This window comes from Orycteropus afer, unplaced genomic scaffold (genome assembly GCF_000298275.1).
Source record: "Orycteropus afer afer isolate SDZICR_OR568_19922 unplaced genomic scaffold, OryAfe1.0 scaffold00011, whole genome shotgun sequence".
NCBI classification, from domain to species: Eukaryota; Metazoa; Chordata; class Mammalia; order Tubulidentata; family Orycteropodidae; genus Orycteropus; species Orycteropus afer.
Genome location: NW_006921598.1, coordinates 9,143,207 through 9,164,515, shown reverse-complemented (window position 1 = coordinate 9,164,515; position 21,309 = coordinate 9,143,207). Strand labels below are relative to the sequence as shown.

General features: G+C 35.9%; 1 protein-coding gene across 1 annotated transcript in view; it reads right to left on the bottom strand.

The window, feature by feature from the left end:
* Window positions 1-21,309, bottom strand: part of RNGTT (RNA guanylyltransferase and 5'-phosphatase) — a 521,901-nt gene that overhangs the window by 475,182 nt on the left and 25,410 nt on the right. Inside the window, 4 exon segments of the mRNA XM_042782266.1 lie at window positions 11,249-11,274; window positions 12,719-12,807; window positions 12,899-13,002; window positions 19,061-19,170. Coding sequence (XP_042638200.1) covers window positions 11,249-11,274; window positions 12,719-12,807; window positions 12,899-13,002; window positions 19,061-19,170 — 329 coding nt within the window.

The following is a 21,309-nucleotide window of genomic DNA, read 5'->3' as shown; positions in this document are numbered from 1 at the left end:
AGGAGTGGCTGGTGGGTTTGAACCACCAGCCTTCTGGTTAGCAGTCAAATGCCTTAGGAGAAGCATATAATATACATATAGTAACTACTACTCAACCATAAAAAAAGATATTAATAAACACGAAGATGAATTCAAATCCATCGTGCTGCATCAGAGAACCTAGATAAAAAGTATATATGCAATTTCATTTACAAAAATTCTAGAAAATGAAAACTAATCCATAGTGACAGAAAATAGATAGTGATTGCCCGATCTACAACTAAACGTTGAAAGGAAGATGGACTCCAAAGGAGCATTAGATGCAAATGGTATGAATCTTGATTATGGCTTCAGGGGGTCTACATCTACCAAAACCCACTGAATTATACACTTTTAAAAAACATACGCTTATTATATGTAAATTATACCTCTATATAAACTAATGCTAAACTGAGATAATAGAACAAGTCTGCATTTGACATAAATAACATATTCCAAGCATTATATAGCCTTGTTCTCAATGATTGACTTTATCAAAACTAGATTTATACATGCTATATTTTAAAAGTATGCACCTAAAATATCATTTTCAACTTGTTTATATAGTGGGGTACAATTTATTCCCAAAAGAGGTTTTTCCCATTAAAAAAAAAAAAAAAAAATTGAAAACCACTATCACATATGCATGTGAAAGCTGGACAATGAATAAGGAAAACCAAAAAAGAATTGACGCATTTGAATTATGATGTCTGCAGACAGTACTGAAAATACTATGGACTGCCCGAAGAATAAAGAAATCTGTCTTGGAAGAAGTATAGCCAGAACACTCCTTGGAAGTACAGATGGCAAGACTATGACTCACATAGCTTAGGCATGTTTCAGGAGGGACCAGTCCCTACTAAGTACATCATACTTAGTAGAATGTCAGTGATAAAGTAGAAGACCCTCAACAAGATGGACTGACACAGTGGCTGCAATGATGGGCTCAGGTACAGCAAAGATTGTGGGGCTGGCACAGGACTGGGCAGTGTCTTGTTCTGCTATACATGAAGTCACTATGAGTCACTGAACAAATTGTGTCAAAATTGGTAAATGGGAACCTAATTTGCTGTGTAAATTTCCATTGAAAACACAATGAAATATTATTTTTCAAAAAAGAACAAAAGCTATAAACCAGAGATACGTACTAACAATGGCAAATAAACTGATTTCCACGGCACGATTGGACATGCTAATGCCACCTCAGCCACTGGAAGTTGCCCAATGGCCAGCCCCAAGAGTAAACAGCAGGCTCATGTTTCCTCTACTCCTGCCACATGCTTTTATGCCACAACACTTATAAAGACATGGGGAAATAATAGTTATTATTTCCTCGGCATATGTTTTGTTATGTGTATTTTCACGATTTTTTTTTTTTTTTAATTAAAAAAATGTTAAGACACTGATAATGAGCTGTCATCCGATTAAGAAAAAAACAAGATGGGGTTATACACACCAAGAAAAGAGAAGTTCCAAGATATGAGTGTTCAGCTGTTTAAATGTCATATAATGAATAGAACAGAAAGCCACTATTAGATTAAGAGTACTAAAAGAGGATTCTAGACTGCAATGAAGTGTATGGGAATAACAGAGTCAAAATCAGATTTCATAAAGTCAAACGGAGAAGGGAAAGGGGAATGCAAAACAGAAAGAAAGGTATGGAGGGTTTTTTGTTGTTTTTTTTTTGAGAGGGGGGCTATTCATCAAGAGAGGCTTAGGTATCTTTGTAGAACAAAGAAACAGACCTAGTTAAATCACAAGGGTTGACAAAAACAGAAAAAGATTATAACTACAAAGAATTTCTTAAGAGAAGAGGAAGAATAAAGGAAAACGATCAGCCTTTGCAGTGTAGTAAATTACTTAGTGTGGCTTTTCTACCCATAAGTCTTTGTAAACTCCAAGGTGGGATTTGCTATGAGCAACTGAGGAGCTCCTGATTGCTGAAGTTGTGCACCTGGAGTATTTCTGTTGGGAGTGGCACAAAACAATGTTCTGGGAGGTGCCCACTCTCTCTCAGGTGCTTAGAGTTCTGATGCTGTGATTGGCTAGTTTGACCACCCTGCTGGGCTCAAAAGGGAGGCCTCCTAGAGGCAGAACTCTCTCTGACTGCTGGTTGAGGAAGACATGCTGCAGAAAGAGACACGCACCCCGGAAAGAGACACGTGCTGCTGGGAAAGAGGCACAAGAGACACGCATCAATGAATGAGACACCGAGGGACCAGCACTGCTGGGAAAGAGACTGTGAGAGACTGTTGGCTGAGGGACGTTGGGCTAGGAGAGAGACTGAGCATTTTTCCTGAACTTGAATTGTAGCCTGTGGTGCTTCCCTAATAAACCCCATAATCTGTGAGCTCTGTGTGGCCACTGCAGCAAATTATCAAACCCAGGAGAGAAGTGGTGGGAGGAATGGTTGGAGAAAGGGCTGGAGGGAGGCAGCATGTCTGGCCTGGCAGGAATAAACCTTGGGTTACTGCTGGTAATCCTGTCTTCCTCTTGTGGGATTAGAGGAGGTCAGAACATGTGGCCTCCTTGCCCTTTTTGCAGCCTTGAACAGAAAGTGACACCCCTTAGAAATAAATAGTTACGTTCATCAAATTCTATAAATGCCATCATCTCCCTTGCTTCAGAAGTCACAAAATTATGCTTGCTATGAAAGTATTTTTTTAGCCGAAGCCCACATGTAAACCTCCTTTCTACCTTATCTAGACCAATTTAAGTAACAAGTATTTCAACTTTGGATAAGTTTCTTAAAAAAATCACTACTGTTTTTGCATCCGATTTTTACTCTAAAAAGATTAACCATTTTTATGAATAGGAAATATAGGAATAAAATAATAAATTGTCAATTAAGTGACTAATGTATGTAAGATCACAATTTAAGTAATTTCTCTTTTAATACTCTTTGCCATTAAAATATACAGAATTTTAGTCTCATTGTTCTATTTTGAAATATTAATATACACTAGAATTTCAAAAGTAAGATAAAGACTATTAACTAAAAACCTTCATCAAAACAAACATCTACAGAAAAATCTGAAAGATTATGTTTCTCATATAAAGATATCATTAACTAAATGTGCTACAAGCTTAGTTTGAGATGATTATTTGTCAATGTTTAAAAAAAAAGTGTGTTTTGTTTTCTTTCTTTCATTATAAGAATGGGTCCATCTAAACAACAACAAAAAAAAAAAACTCACTGTCGTCGAGTCATTTCCAACTCATAGCAACCCCTCCTTGGGTTTCTGAGGTGGTATCTCTATAGGGAAGGGAGCTCTGTTGGCATAGTACCTAAAGCATTTGACTGCTAACCAGAAGGCTGGCGGTTCAAACCCACCAGCCTCGGAAGGAAGGTTGGGCAATCTACTTCCGTAGTGATACCACCTCAGAAACCCAAGGAAGGACTGCTACGAGTCGTATCTGACTGGATGGCAGTGAGTTGTTTTTTGTTTTTTTTTAATCTCTACGGAAGTAGATTGCCTAATCTTCCCTCCGAAGAGTGGCTGGTGGGTTTGAACCCCCAACCTTCTGGTTAGCAGTCACATACCTTAGGCACTATGCCCCCAGAGCTCCCATGGGTCCATCTAGGGGCAAGTAAACCATAGCTTATAACTAAAGATCGGTTAACTATTAACTTTCAAGTCAACTTCTTATTCAAATTTATCTTCATTTTCTATGTATTATCTAGTTAATATAATGTAATAAACTTATGCAACATTTCAAGAAATGTTAACAGAATCTATGTACTAAGAGAAAGCTATAGTTCTTTTAAAATCAAATTAAGAGAAGAAAAATTTCCTCACCAAAACAAAAAAAAAAAAAAAGGACTATAGCTAAAAAAAAATATATACATACTGGACAAATAAATATAACTTAGAAAGGACTGGTAGCAACCTATCTTGAGAAACAAAGCTTAATCTTAATACATGCAATTTGCTCTCCATTTCACTCAAAACCAAACTTACTGTCATCAAGTCAATTCCAACTCATAGCAACCCCCACTGGGTTTCAAGGTTGCAAATCTTTACAGAAGCAGACTGCCTCATCTTTCTTCCACAGAGCAGCTGATGGGTTTGAACCACCAACCTCTTGGTTAGTAGCCAAGTGCCTTAACTATACCACCAGCAGAGCTCCTTTTCTACTTCACTAGTCAGATAAAAATCTTACCAGTCTGAATCAGTAGTTCTCAACTGGGGCAATTTTGCCCCACAGGAGACATAGAGAAACATTTTTGATTGTCACAACTGGTGGGGTGCTACTGGCATTTAATAAGTAGAAGGCAAATGTTAAACATCATACAATTCACAGGACAGCCCCCCCCAACGATAAAGAATTGTCCACTCCAAAATGCAAATAGTGCAGAGGCTGAAACACTGTGGTCTAAATAAACAACAAAAATGAGATGGACAAAGAAAGGAAACTATTAATTATTAATAACACACTATGCACTAAGTATCTCAAATTTTTTTATTTAATAAAAAGAAATGTTTACCAAAATAAGTACATACTGCTTAAAAAAATATATATTCACAAATATATCTCATTTATTTATAACTACAAACATCTAAAATAATTAAAGAGGAAGTAGTTGAGCTAAATTTCTATTCTATGTTATTGTTAGATGTTGTTGAATAGGTTACTCCTAACAACGCTATGTACAACAGAACCCAACATCAAGCATGATTTCCTTCTCCAGGGACTGGTCCCTCCTGATAACGTGTCCCAAGTATGTGAGGCAAACTCTCACCATCCTCACTTCTAAGGAGTATTCTTGCTATACTTCTTCCAAAAGACTTGTTCATTTTCCTGGAAGTCTATGGTATATTCAATACTTTTCACCAACACCATAGTTGAAATGCATCAGTTTTCTTCAGACTTCCTTACTCATTGTCCAGCTTTTCTCATGCTTATAAGATGACAGAAAATATCATAACCTGGGTCAAGCACATTTTAGTCCTCAAGGTGACATCTTTGCTTTTCAACACTTCAAAGAGGTCTTTTATAGCAAATACGCCCAATGCAATACATCATTTGATTTCTTGACTGCTGTTTCCATGGGCACTGACTGTAGATCTAAATGAAATGAAATCCTTGACAACTTCAATCTTTTCTCCATTTATCATGATGTTGCTTATTGGTTCAGTTGTGAGAATATATGTGTTCTTTACATTGAGGTATAATCCATACTGAAGGTTGTAGTAAATGTTTTAAGTCTTCTTCACTTTCAGCAAGCAAGGCTGTGTCATCTCCGTATTGCAGGTTGATAATGAGTCTTCCTTCAATTCTGAGGCCACTTCTTATAGTTCAGCTTCTCAGATTGCTTGTTCAGTACACAGACTGAATTAAGTATTGTGTAAGGATTCAACCCTGATGCAAACCTTTCCTGATTTTAACCAGGCATGTTCTGTATGAACAACTGCCTCTTAGTCTATGTATAGGGTCCAAAGGAGCACAATTAAGTTTTCTGGAATTCCCACTCTTCACAATGTTATCCATAATTTGTTACGATCCACATAGTTGAATGCCTTTATATAGTCAATAAAACAAAGGTAAACCTCTTTCTGGTATTCTCTGCTTTCAACGAAGACTCATCTGGCATCAGCAATGATATCCCTTCTTCCACATTCTCTTCTGAATCCAACTTGAATTTCTGGCACTTCCCTGTTAAAATACTGCTGCAACCGTTTTTGAATTATCTTCAGCAGAATTTTACTTGTGTATAATATTTATTGCCCAATAATTTCTACATTCCAGTGGATCACCTTTCTTTGGAATGGGCACATAGATGGATCTCTTCCAGTCTTTGGCCAGGCAGCTGTCTTCCAAATCTCCTACCATAAATAAGCAAGTGCCTCTAGCACTGCATCTGTTTGCTGGAACATCTCAACAGGTATTCTGTCAATTCCTGGAGCCTTGTTTTTCGCCTATGCCATCAGTGCAGCTTGGACTTCTTCCTTCAGTATAATTGCTTCTTTATCATATGCCATCTCTTGAAATTGCTGAACACTAACTCCTTTTGTTAACAGTGACTCTGTGTATTTTTCTGTTTTTGATGCTTCCTGCATCTTTCATTTTTTGCCTATGGAATCCTTCAATATTATAACTCAAGACTTGATTTTTTTCTTCAGTTCTTCTAGTATGTCAGTTCTTTTTTTATATGTTATGGTGATGCTAAAAGCTATGTCATCAGTATTTCAAATACCAGTAGAGTCAGTCACCTATGGTGGACAGGTTTCAACACAGCTTCCAACCTAAAATAGCCTGGGAAAAAGGACCTGGTAATCTACTTCTGAAAAAACGGCCCAGTGAAAACCTTATGGATAGCACCAGAACATTGTCTGATACAGTGCCAGAAGATGAGCCCCTCTGTTGGAAGGCACTAAAAATACAACTAAAGAAGAGCTGCCTCCTCAAAGTATAGTCAACCTTCATGACATGGATGACGTAAAGCTTCTCAGACCTTCATTTGCTGATGTAGCACAACTCAAAATGAGAAGAAACAACTGCAGACATCCATTAATAATCAGAATCTGGAATGTATAAGTATGAATCAAAGAAAACTGGAAGCTGTCAAAAAATGAAATGGAATACTTAAAGATCAACATCCTAGACGTTGTTGTTGTAGTTATGTGCCGTCGAGTCGGACCCGACTCATAGCAACCCCTCCTTGGGTTTCCGAGGCAGTATCACTATGGAAGTAGATTGCCCCATCTTCCTTCCGAGGAGTGGCTGGTGGGTTTGAACTGTCAGCATTCTGGTTAGCAGTCAAGTGCCTTAGCCACTATGCTACCAGAGTAGTACTGGCCATGTCTATTGGACAATCACATGGCCTACTATGCCAGGAATGACAAGTCAAAGAGAAATGGTGTTGTATTCATTGCCAAAAAGAACATCTGAAGATCTAATCTGAAAGTGGTAAGACAACATCTATACATACACCTATAAGGAAAAGCAGTTAACAAAACTATTATTCAAATTTATGCACCAAACACTAATGCCAAAAAATGAAGAAACTGAAGATTTTTTTTTTACCAAACTCTGCAGTCTGAAACTGATGAAACATGCAATCAAGATGCACTGATAATTACTAGTAATTGGACAAGTAAAGCTGTAAACAAAGGTAGATTAGTAGTTGGAAAATAAGGCCCTGATGACAGAAAGACTGGAGACTGCATAAAAGAATTTTGCAAGGCCAAAGACCTATTTATTGCAAATGTCTTTTTTCAACAACATAAGTGGGGATTATAGAAGTGGGCCTCACCAGATGAAATAAATAATCAAACTGATCATATCTGTGGAAAGAAACAATGGGGGGGAGAGTGAGCTCAATGTTATCAGTCATAACAAGACCAGGGGCCAACTGTGCAACAGACTATCAATTGTTCATATACAAGTTCAAGGTGAAGCGGAAGAAAATTTAAACAAGTTCACAAGAGCCAAAGTACAACCTTGAGTATATCCCCATGAACTCAGAGACCATATGAACAATAGATTTGATGCACTGAACACAATGATCCACCCAGACAAGTTGTGGGATGATATCAAGGACATCATACATGAAGAAAGTAAAAGATCATTAAAAAGACAGAAAAGAAAGACCAAAATAATGTCAGAAGAGACCCTAAAACTTGCTCTTGAACATACAGTAGCTAAAGTGAACAGAAGAAATGATAAACTGAAAGAGTTGAGCAGAAGATTTCAAAGGGCAGCTCAAGAAGACAAAATGAAGTATTATGATGAAATGTACGAAAACCAGAAGTTGTTGTTGTTGTTTGCCATCGAGTCGGCCCCAACTCATAGCGACCCCTCCTTGGGTTTCCGAGGCAGTACCACTACGGAAGTAGGATTGCCCAACCTTCCTTCCGAGGAGTGGCTGGTGGGTTTGAACCGCCAGCCTTCTGGTTAGGAGGCAAGTGTCATAGCCACTATGCTATCAGAGCTTCCAAGTTAGGAAACCAAAAGGGAAGATCATGCTTGGCATTTCTCAAACTGCAAGAACTGAAGAAAAAAGTCAAGCCCAAAGTTGCAATACTGAAATATTCTATTAATATAATTTAATATAATTAATATATATAATATTATATATATTATGTACATATATATGTTATATATAATTAATATATATAGTATATTTATATATGTATTATATAATTAATATAACACAATCTACTATTTACGAGGAAATTAATTTTAACATAAAACTGATTTTAAAATTTCTCCAGCCCATAAGATTCTTACTGCCAAAATATTGTATACCTGCACATGCAAATAAATATACTATAGTCCAAGGATCTTTTATTTGTAATTATAATTTCAAAAAAGTTCTGAAAAACTTAAAAATTTTTGGTAAATTATTTGGGGACAAAACATGACCTGAACTGATGTAACATTATTTATAGCCTCTATTTTTCAGTGTGAATGTTCATTGATTAAGTAATGACCAGAATGACTGGTTGGATGTAGTCTGGTGGGACACCCAAGACCATGGCCCTGGGATAACCTTTCGGCCTGGATAGGTCTCACTCCAGGGTCTGGCTCTCAACCCAACAGTAGAAAGACGTACATGCAGAACACCCAACCCAGGGCGATGCACCCACCTACTCTACAGAGACACACCCCCTGGAGCAACTGCCCATGGTACACCAGAAGGGCAGCATTCACAAGAAGAGAGCTGGACAGGCAAGAGTGCATAGTTAAGAAGGGCACAAGGGTGGGAGGTCACAGGGAAGGGCGAAGAGGAGAGTGGGTTAGGGTTGAGGATGGCATTTGGGGAGTGAAATCAAATGTACATGAACTGTTGAATGTAAAACAGTTTCTGCTCTATAAACTTGCACCCAAAGCACAATTAAAAAAAAAAAAAAGTTAGTGTGTATAATTATAGGACACTCTCTAACACCCAGATTATCTCTAAATATTACTTCCCACTAAAAGGAACCAGGGTTTCTTAAAGAAATAAATGATTCCACATCTAGAGAACAATATGTACCAAAAAACAAAAAAAGCCATCAAAGACTGATGGAGATGATACAAAAAAGACATAGAAGCCAACTTAAAGGACTTAGGAAAGCAATTTAGACATCAGAATAACTACTGACTGCAGATAATTTAAATATATCAACTAAATAAAAATTCACAAGTTCATAAAGATATTTTAAAACAATATATTCATCACACTCCACTGAAGATTACTAGGACATCAACTCGTTATTCTGAAAATTGAAAAATAAAAGGAAAAAGTTCAAGCATTTAACTAGCCTTTCCAATATAAACTGTATTTCATTCAGAATAATCCAATTGTTCAGAAGGAACAGTTCTTTACTAAAAAATTCTAGTTAATACATGAAGAAATGAGAAGATAAGTGGGAAATAATATTTCAAACCAAGCACCAATATATAAACCAGAAGGAATTATGAATCAAAGTTAAAATCAAACTTTAAAAGTTTTAAGACCATTCCTAATAGCATTGTTTTAAATAAGGAGAGGGGGAAAACTGGAAATAAGCTAAGTGTCATTTTTCAAAGTAACTATCTTTTTTAAAAATTACTTATTTATTATATTTATTGTCTGCCCTCCACTACCACCACAACATAAGCTCTAGAAGGGCAAGGACATTTCTTGTCTGTTTTGTTCACTGATATATTACAAGAGCCTAAAACTGTGCCTGGCAGAGAGCAGCATTCAACAAATACGTGCTGAATGAGTCATCCATCAACAACAGAACGAATGGTAGAGTTTCCCAATAGCACAACTGAAAATACTGATGCCCTCAGCCCTCAGGGAACTGGACTGGGACTGGTGTGGCAGAGCTCCAGAGAAAACAAAGCTGGCCACAAGAGCCTTATCCAGGTTCCAAAGCTGCTCCAATCTATTCCAGAATACATACAGTTTCATTTTCTATATACACCACAGTGCAAAAAAGATGCTTTAGTGACAAAACTACAAGGAAATAAGAGAACACTAAACAACAAAACTCAGAACAGTGGTTACATCTCCAAAGAGTCAGGGGTATGACCAGGGAAGAATATATAGGAAATTTCACTGACATTGATAATATTCTATTCTGTAAACTAGACAAAGGCTCCACAGGTGGTCATTTCATCATCATCATCATTATTATTATTATTATTATTATTATTATTATATTCTCTGTAACTTACATAAATATACAATTGCTCTTCTAACAGTATAAGTAGTCCCTGGATTTCAAACATCTAACTTTCAGATAACTATTTAATGCAAGACTTCGAACCAGTTCCACCTTGGCCAATGAAGCAAAATAGAAACAGACCAAAATTTTTATAATTTAGGTAATTCATCATGATAATCCGTACAGAAAAAATTACGGTTCAAAGTTCTGGAATGGGAGACTCAGAAGAGGTATAGTGAGTCCCTTCAGAAGCCTGATACCTGAGACTGGATTACTGACAGGACTGAGGAGAGTCATACACATTCAGAGTGGCATAGCCAGCCATCTTCAAGCAGGGCACCATCATCTTTGAAGCCTTGTTTTAATGTTTTATAAACTTGTCCTCATTTTGAAATGATTAAACCAACCTGTAAAAAAAACACTTGCTACTTCCAGATGATTTCAACTACAGTGATTTTACAGGACAGAGCAGAACTTCCAAGGCTATAAATCTTTATAGGAGCAGACTGCACATCTTTCTCCCATGGAATACCTGATAGGTTCAATCTGTCACCTTTTACATTGGCAGCTGAGCACTTTAATCACTGTACCACCAGGGCTTCTTGACCCAAACCTTACCTGAAACAAATTCTTCATTACAATAACCTTCACTTGTTGCATGTGCCACTTTTAAATCATTGAAAAGGCTTCAGCCTTTTCTTGCACTGAAGAAAGGCTAAATAAGAACTATATGCAGTTGTTCCAACTGACCTACAAATGCTTAAAGAAACAGGAACAAGTCTCATTCATAACCTGAGGACTTTCTGCAAATATTTCTTACCAAACGCATTTTAAGAAAAAATAAAATACTATAAGAAAATGTGGAGTAATATCCATTGAATCTCTGTTCTCTGTCATTCTAACCCTTTCTCTTGAATTATCTTCTAGATCCCAGCTTAAATAAATACATTCACTATATATATATATATATATATATATGAATATGCTTTTTATATATTTATTATAAATAATATATATTTTTAACGAGTTTGTCCCAGATCCTCCAAAACTGGCACAGGTATGGGCTCTACACATTCCTTACTTACCTCTCCTGTATAACACTGGATCATACCTGTCAGGTTAGTTTCTATTTTACCATTAGACTTGTAAGCTTTCTAAAAATGAGGCTATATCCACAGTACCAAGGTCATGCTGACACAAATTAAACGTTCAATCTGTATTTCTGAATGAATAGTGTTATGGATTGAATTGTATCCCCAAAAAATATGTGTCAATGTGGGTAAGCCATAATTGTGCGGTTGTCCTCTATTTTGTGATCTGATGTAATTACCCTCCATTTTATGATGTGTGGTAAATCCTAACCTCAATATGTTAATGGGCCAGGATTAGTGGGGGGTTATCTTGCTTCAGTCACACCTTTTATCTTATAAGAGATAAAAGGAAAGAGAAGCAAGCAGAGCAGGAAGGACCTCACTACCACCAAGAGAGAACAGCTGGAGTAGAGCATGTCATTTGGACCCAGGGTCCCTGTGCTAAGAACCCCCTAGAATCTTTCCCAGAGGAAGACTGATGTCAAATTACATGGAAATCTCCAAGGAACACTGGGACCACAGATATAGCAAAGAGACAAAGACTTTCCCCCAGAGGCAAGAGAGAAAGAAAGCCTTCCCCTAGAGCTAGCAACCTGAATTTGGACTTCTAAACTATGAGAGAATAAATTTCTGTTTGTACTTGTGGCATTTCTTTTACAGCAGCACTAGATAAGTAAGACAGCAGATAACTGTAGATTCCTTTTTACTTTTTTGTTCTAACTAAAGCTCGGCTCTCACCTCAGAACACTGCCACCTATATAGGCTCATTTCATATGTTTCAAAAGCTCAATATTGCAAAAATATTGCAAAAATTACACACAGTAAAATATTGCAAAAATATACACACAGTAAAAAAATAAATACTCTAAAATGTTAAAAGTGGATCTCTCTCTAAACGATTAAAGGTGATTATAATTTTCCTGCAATTTGACACTGTTTTAGATGTTAACAGCACTGTGTTTAAAAAAAAAAAAAACCTTTATTTTACAAGTGAGAGGATGCATAGTTCAATGATTTAAAGCCTGAACTCTGGAGTCAAACATGCCTTGATTTAAATCCTGGCTTCCTAACCAAATAAACTAACACAAGTTATTCTGTAAGCCACAGTTTCCCTATCTGTAAAATGGAGGTCATGATAATTCAAAAAATAACTGGTTCTTGAGAAAGGCCACTGGTGTGAATCCACTTCAAATATGGACCAAAATGTATATAAGGCAGAGGCAGGATATAGGAGCTACTAGGGCTTTACCTTGACAAACATAAAAATTATGAAAATACATGTATTTTATAGTTCACAAAAGTTAGTCTATGACTGAAACAAACATTATCTGGTGATTTTTAAAAATGGGGGGTGGGGGAAGATTTTCCATACCAAAAGCTTATCAACTCACTTGCAAAAAAGTGAATGGAAACTAAATCACAAAATACAATGCTCAAAATGCTGTAAAGTAGACCTAAACATACCTATAAGTTCAGGTGGGTTTCTCTCATTAAACCGCTCACACAGACGAATAAATGTCTCAGTGTTCTCTGTTGTAGGGCATTCACCATGTCTAGTAATTGGAAAAAAATATTTTCACAAAAGAAGAGATTACAAATTCCAATAAAAGTTTCAATAGTAAAGAGTCTTAATTCATGACTTACCCTTTACACTGAAGTTTTATATATTTGATTCCTTCTTTTTCTATGTCGTTTCTGTCATAGAACCTGGAAGTATTTGTCAGGTCCACCAATAAGCCCATTTTAACCTTAAAAAAAGGGGAAGGGGTCACAGATCGAACAGTAACTGAATTTATTCCAAATAAGTTGGATATAAAGGAATACTACAGTTCAACCACAGCAGTGTCTCATTCTGTTGTATGCAGGGTCACAAGAAGTCAGGGCCAATTCAACAGCACCTAACAACAGTTTATCCACCTACACTGAGGAAGATTTTATGCTCACTCTCCTACTGAATCATTAACAGTAAAAGCACCACTCATCTAAGTCTTATCTCCGGCACTATAACTTGGCAAGAACTCAATAAATTAGATTTTTAAAATGTTAATTTAATTAACTCCCAAACTAAGGAAGGGACAGGAGCAAAAGCAAAACAGACTGCACCCCCAACATCCCAAAGATCTACCTAGCACTGAGTGCATCTGGAGTTCAAAGGGAACACTGCCCTGGTTTTCTGCATTTGCCTTTCCATCTACAATCAGGTAAGAGGTTAGAGCAAGAATGGCATCTATCTGACACACTCACCAATACAAGCATCAACCCAGAATTCCAGACAGCCACCACCAATCACTCCATATCTATTTGTCATTTCCAGACTATAACATACTAAGTCACTGGCTTAAAAGATGAGACAAGTCATTTATGCCATAAATATTTCACCTTTTCCATTTTTTTTTTTTTGTATTTCTGTATTTTTTTATTTCCTAAAAATATGAAGTATAAAGTTATATTCCTTGAAAAGTGAGGTTAAAAATGAAGAAAGACTCTTAGTATGAAGATGACAGTATAAGACAGCAATTTCTCTCTTCTCTTCCTAGATGTAAAAACAGGGTAAGTGGAGAACAAAAAAAAACCCAAATCCCATTTTTCAATGAAACCAGAGGCATATAAAATTCACACATTCAATAAAAAATGTCTAAGGGCTGCCAAATGGAATTAATGTCACTGCAAAAGCTGTGTAGGAAGGAAGAGAATAGAAACTGGCCCCAGGGCAACAGATTTTCTATTCTGGCACACACACAGGGTCACCAGGAGTCAAAAATGCCAGCAACTGGTTACTAGCTAGCAAATTACGCAGAGATAAAGGTGCAAACCAAAACCAAATCCACTGCCATCAAGTCGATTCTGACTCACAGTGACTCCCACTGGGTTTCCAAGGCAGAAAATCTTTACAGAAGTAGATTGCCCCATCTTCCTTCCACAGAGTGGCTGGTAGGTTTGAACCACCAACCTTCTGGTTAACAGTAAACACCTTAGGCACTGCACCACCAGAGCTCCTTAAAGGTGTAACAGTTGACATCAATTTATTAATCAGGCATTCACTGACTCGTGCAGACTATTCACACATTCTCCTAGATTCTGGCAATTATTACTTGGGCAGATCTATCTGGCTGCACCATCTAAGGCAAACTGCATACCCTTGCACAACAAAGGCTGGGAAGAAGAGGTATGGGAGTTATTGCTTTAGGAGGTACCAAGTTTCTGTCTAGGGTGAGGAAAAAGTTTTAGAAATAGTGGTGATGCTTGTACAATACAGTGAATGTAAACAGTGACATTGAATCATACATTTAAAATGGTTAAAATGGCAAAATTTTTTGTTATATACATTTTACCTGAACAAAATTTTTTTTACAGGTGAAGAGACTTCAACACCTCAACTTTTTTAACTTTGGGATTCTTAGTCAAGTGGATGCATTATCTATTTTGTGTGTGCATGTATGTATGTCTTTTGAAAAACTATGAATCCTTATCGATATCTCGATATCTTCGACTCTAATGTAGTACCATAGGATTTATTCTAGTCTTTCCCTTTTTATTTGTAACTTCTTTCTCCAACAGTAAGAAACCTGTCATTCACGTATTTTTTCATTTAAAATTTTTTATCAGTACCAAATTAGGTTTATGAAAAAAAAATGACCCCAATAAGTCTCTCCCCGAAATGTACTAATTACGTATGATTGTGTGTACTATGCATGGCTTCTTTTAGCCACATGTACTCAGATTTTACATAATCATAATAATTATGCTATACTTTGTTTCATTTAACATTTTACTTACACTTCCCCATATATTTAAGTTTTTTCATGGTTAGTAACTTTCTAAAGGTATAAATACCTTACTTAAACACTTGTGAGCTGTCATTCACCAACTCACCAGAACCTCTTAAAAAATCATTTATACTTTTATTTGGGAAAAACAGGACTTTTTCATTTGTTCTTTTCTATTAAATAATTTATTTTACTTTTGTTATTTTTGAGAATACACACAGCAGAAATACACCAATTCAACAATTTCCACATGTACAATTCACTGACATTGATTACATTCTTTGATTAATACAATCATTCTCATCTTCCTTTTCCAAATTGTTCCCCGTTAACATAAACTCACTGTCCCTAAGTTTTCTATCTACTCTTTCAAGTTGCTGTCATCTACTTGATTTCATATAGGTAGATCTTAAAAAAATGCAATGCTCAAGGCAGATATTTTTTAATAGTTAAACTAAACTACTATATGGTTTTAATAGTCTCTATTTTTAAAATTAAAAGATAAAAGTCATTAAAATAGAATCACATCTTAGGCAGAGTTAAATTCTAATGTGAGTATACAGAGTAAAAAAAAAATGTATATAGCTGAAATTCTCTTGTAAATTCCTTAGGTAACTGGTAAGAAACAGTACATGTGGCTATGTTTGTACATCTCATTGGAACTAATGCCATCTCTCAATAAATCTATCACAATCAGTTTTTCTTTCTGGGTCGGAGCAAAAAACATAATTTCTTCAGCTGATCACTAACTGAAATAGTTGGCTTGTGTTCAGAAATCATGTGATAAGAAAAATCTTAAAGACTAGAATCACATTCTATCTGGCAACAAAAATATATCTTCAGACTCTATCACACTTAGTCACACAAAGAACTGCAAACAGAAAAACCTGGGCAAGTCTGCTGAAAGCTAAAAGACCATGTGAAACAAAAACAAACCCTTCCAGCTAATATCCCCTTCAATCAACTAACCCTAGAGCCAATCAGAAAGCTAGTCATAGATGTAGAATGACTGCATATAACCAGTTGAAGTACCTCCTAGCGGATTCCAGACTAATATATGGATCCACAAAATGATGAGCATATATCTACAAACTATAGCTGATGTTTGAAGCCACTATGTTTATGATGACTTTTTAAGCAATAGAAGTTAACTTCATTCTGAAGTATATAATCTCTGAGAAGGAGAAATAATAATAATAATAATAATTTTTTATACTTTTCATATTTGTTATTTTTCTCTGTTGTTTCTGCATGATTGAATAACTATACTGGTTGCATAATTACTATGACCAACTTAATGACTTACTTACTCTATTGTTTTAAAAAATGGCAAAAACACTTCAACTTCACACACTACAAAACAGACAAAAACGTGAACTTCTGAAATATAACTAGCTGTCATATGTGCTCTTCTGATTTCTTCAGAGAATATGTATTGACAAAGAAAGATTTAAATACCATAATACAGCTTCTCAATGAACTAGGATTCGAATTCACGTTGTTTGTCCCTAGGTCCAAAATACAAAGAGAATGAAAAGTGATCAGCACAAAAATGTGAATTTTTAATACATGTATTAACTGTATTGTGTGATATAACTTCCCTGCCTCTGTATATATGTAAGTATGTAAGTGTGTGATGTATTTATGTACATGCATATGCCTATATATACATGTATATTACATATACATATTTATTTTTCATAATAGATAATGCCAATCCATGAAATAAAAATATTAACAGTATTTACCTAATAAGGTTATTGTGAGCTTTAATGAAGCTTTATTCTATGCCACACAAAGTTTCATTTACTCTTAAAAAGCTGGGAATATAAAATGGTATAGTCAATCTGGAAAATAGTTAAAACAGTTTCTTGTAAAATTAAATTGTTTCATATGGTTTCTATGCACTAATTGTTTTTGCAGATGAGGAAGGTGAAGCATAAAGATTATGTAACTTGCCCACAAAACTTTCACCGGCGAGCTGGGACTCAAGCCTAGGCTATCTGGCTTCTAAACCCAAGTTTTTAACATACAGCCTATAATATATTTGATTATTGATAATAAAAATAAAAGGCCATAAGTAAGCAAAAATGGAAAATAATACATGGAATATAACTCAAATAAAAGCTATGCTGAGTAAAAAGACTGGCTTGTTTGTTTGGTTTTTGAGTAAAGAGATAAGTGACAGGTCTTTAAAATCTAAGTGGCTGTTTTTCTACCCCATGACATGAGCCTTGTATGTAATGGGCACTAAAATCTGTTCAATGTAGTAATAAATCATACATGAATAGACTACCAAAGGTCTAAAATAAAATAGTAGCAACAGTAAAAAAGACCACCATTGTAGGATGAATTGTGTCCCCTAAAAAGAATTGTGTTCAAATCCTAACCCCTGGTACCTATGAATATGACCTTATTTGGAAATAGGGTCTTTGCAGATGTAATCAGTTAAAATAAGGTCATACTGGATTAGGCTCTAATCTAATAATTAGTGTCCTTATAAGAAGAGGGGAATGTGTATGCAGCCACACAGGGAAAATGCCACACAAGGGCAGAAGCAGAGACTGGAATAATGTAGCTGCAAGCCAAGGGAACACCAACAATTGCTGGCAACCACCAGAAGCTAGGAAACAGACATTTAATAGACTCTTCCTCAGAGCCTACAGAAGAAACCAATCTTGCCAACACCTTGATTCCTAACTTCTAGCCTCCAGAATTATAACAGAATAAATTCTATTGCTATAAACCACTCCTATTAGGAAATTAATACAATCAGTAATTTGTCAGAAAAATGTAAAAAATACAAAGTTTCATTTACTCTTAAAAAGCTATGTGATGGGAATATAAAATGGTAGAGTCAATCTGGAAAATAGTTAAGCAGTTTCTTGTAAAATCAAATGTATACTTACCATGTGACTCACCAATCACACTTTTGATCATTTATTTATCCCAGAAAAAAATGAAAACTTATGGTCATACAAAAATCTGTATACAAACGTTCACAGTAGCTTTATTTGAAATACCCTAAAACTAGACACAACCCAAATGTCCTTCAACAAGACAATGGTTTAACAAAATATGGTTATGTCCACACAACTGAATACTATTCAGCAATAAAAAAGGAATGAACTACTGATACACGCAACCTGGATGGATCTCAAGGGCATTATGCTTAGTGAAAAAAAATCAATCCCAAAAGGTCACATACTATATGATTCTATTTATGTAATATTCCTGAAATAACAAAACTATAAAGACGAAGAACAGAGTACCAGTTGCCAGAAGATATATGGGAGTGGGGAGAAGGCCTGACTTAAAATGGGAGGCATGAGGGAGTTCCTTTGTGGAGTTGAACAGTTAAAAACACCACTATGGATCTATAAGCTCTGGTAACGTAGTGCCTAAGGCACTTGACTGCTAACCAGAAGGCTGGCAGTTCAAACCTACCAGCCACTCCTCGGAAGGAAGGTTGGGCAATCTACTTCCATAGTGATACTGCCTCGGAAACCCAAGGAGGGGGCGCTATGAGTGGGGTCCAACTTGATGGCACATAACAACAACAATATGGATCTATATATGTGACCAAACTGCACAGAACTATACACATATACACATATATAAAAACTGGCAAAAACCAAATAAGGTCTGTAATCTACCATGTATTTACACAAAGAACGTTTGATTGTTGCAAACCATTCAACCCCCCACAAGTTTCTTACCCATGCTATGCATGTTATATGCATGTGCACATTATTTCCATGGGGCACGTTATATGAGAAAACATAGTTGTTAACAGTACCATACCAATGTCGATTTACCGATTTTAATCTTGTACTACAGTTATATAAAATGTTACCATTGGGATGAGATGGGGGAAGAGTTTACAAAACTCTGTGTACTATTTTTGCAATTTCCTATAAGTCTATTAATTCTTTGAAAACTAAAAATTTTAGGAAAAAAATTACCTGGAGAACAAAAGAGGGACACAGTATATTAAATCAGCACCAGAAAGCTTTGTTTAGTTAGTTTTGTTTCTTACCTTTAGACTCTTTAGATAATTTGAAAGCATACTGGGATGGAACCGATTTTCTTCTGCAACTTGACTATCATATCTTGGTCCTAACATTGTCTTCAGAGGTAAGAATTTTCCTAAACAACATTAAGATGGGCAACAATTTTCATTAAAGAAAATAAGCCAGGTTAAAATCTTATAATTAGCAATTCTCAAAATCAACTTTTTTAAATGTTTTAAATGGAAAAATAATCCGTAAATGCAATTGTTCGTGAAGTACTCTCAATCTAAACTATACTTTTATAAGGTACTGCCTAGGAATTTTTAAGGACAACATAAATTCTGACACTGACCATCAAAGATAACAGCAAAATAAAAATTATCAATGAATGGAATGTCTATAAAGAATCTAAACTCCAAACCACTACACTAAAATATTAAAACTTTTAAAGATACTGTACTAAAAAACTGAAAACGAAGTGAATTAAATCAATATTTTATATGTTTTTAATATGAAGTTGAAATTTGGTCCATCTTATGAACTTTGTCTTAAATCTCTGAGTTCTAGGATACAGTATAACATTGAGAGGATCCTGACCAAAATCACTGTTCCAACTACTGTCAGCGATTCCAGTATCACCAAGAAAGAATGACCTTTCTTGACCTTTTCTTTTTCTGAATCACAGTATGATTTTAGGGAAGCCACCTTTTATAATCAATTTTTAAATCACCTATTGGAACTAACTTATATTTTAAAACACAACAAAATCAGTAATAATATCTACCTAAAATAATATCTAAGTGAAGTCTTGACATCTGTCTAGAAGTATTTTTAGAGCTATGATTTAATCTAAATTTCATAAAAAGATTATTTTTTTAGTGTTTTAATTTCTACAAAACTGCAAAGTCACCAATAACCTTCACACTGTTAAACCTGATGGTCAGTTCTCAGTTCTCACCTTACTCAAACTCTCAGCAACATATGAAACAATGGATCACATTTCTCCCTCTTGAATCACTTCCTTCCCTTGGCTTCCAGGATACTATTTCCTCCTGGTGTTCCTCCTCTGGCCTCTCCTGAGTCCCCCTTACTAATTCTCCTTCTAAGCCCTCTAAATTTTGTCCCAGAGCTCAGTCTTTGGACCTCTTTTCTATCAATTTTTCCTCCTTTGATCGTCTCATCTAGTCTCCTGGCTTTAAAACCCACCAATAAGCTGATGACTCACAAATATTTATCTCTAGTCCAAACTGCTTCCTTAACTCTATACTTGCTTATCAAACTGCCTACTTGACTTAGCCTCTACATGATGTCTAACAGACATCTCAGATTTGATGTCCAAATCTGAGCTCTCAGTAATCAAACTCTTCTTACAGTCACTTCCCCTTCTCAGCTAACAACACTATTCTTCTACCAGGACAGGCCAAAAACTTTGGAGTTATCTTTGACTCCTTCCTTTCTCTCATATCCCACATGTAATCTATCAGCAAATTCTGTCAGATCTCCTATCAAAATATATCCAGAATCTTAACTACTTCTCACCAGCTCCACCATAATCTTGCCTGGATTATATTTCATTTAGTTCACTGAACAGGTATTTCATGAGCACCTACTATGTAACAAAGCAATCCTGGGTGGTACAAATGGTTAAATGCTCCCCTACTAGCTAAGGGGTTGATGATTCAAACCCACCAAGAAGTGCCTTGGAAGACAGGCCTGGGATCTCCTTCCAAAAGGTCCCAACAGAACCCAATGGAGCAGTTCTACTCTGCACACATGGGGTCCCCATGAGTCTGAATCGATTCAACAATAACTAACAACAACTATGTACCAAGCATTATTACTAAAGTATGGAATACAATGATGGAAAACATACATACACATAAAGAGACAAAAAAAAATCACTGCCTTCATTAATCTTACATTCTACTGGGAAAAACCATACCAAAAACATTGAACATAATAAATAAGTCATAATAAAAGCAAATTTCAAGTAACAAAACAAAAAAAATCATAAAAAAAGATCAGGCTTACTGGTCTGATACAGAAAGGTGAAACCTCTAGACTATGGCCCCTAGTCACCCTTCAGGCCTGGAAATGAACTCAGTCCCGTGGCCTCCAACCAAACAACAGGAGGCATGTAAGATGAATATTTGTACCAGATAGGTACATTTCTTAGAACAATCAACCATGGGAGATCAGGGGGGCAGTATTTGCACAGGGAGATAGCTCAGAGGGCAGGAATGCATAGGAAAAGACACAGGGAAAAGGTAACCAC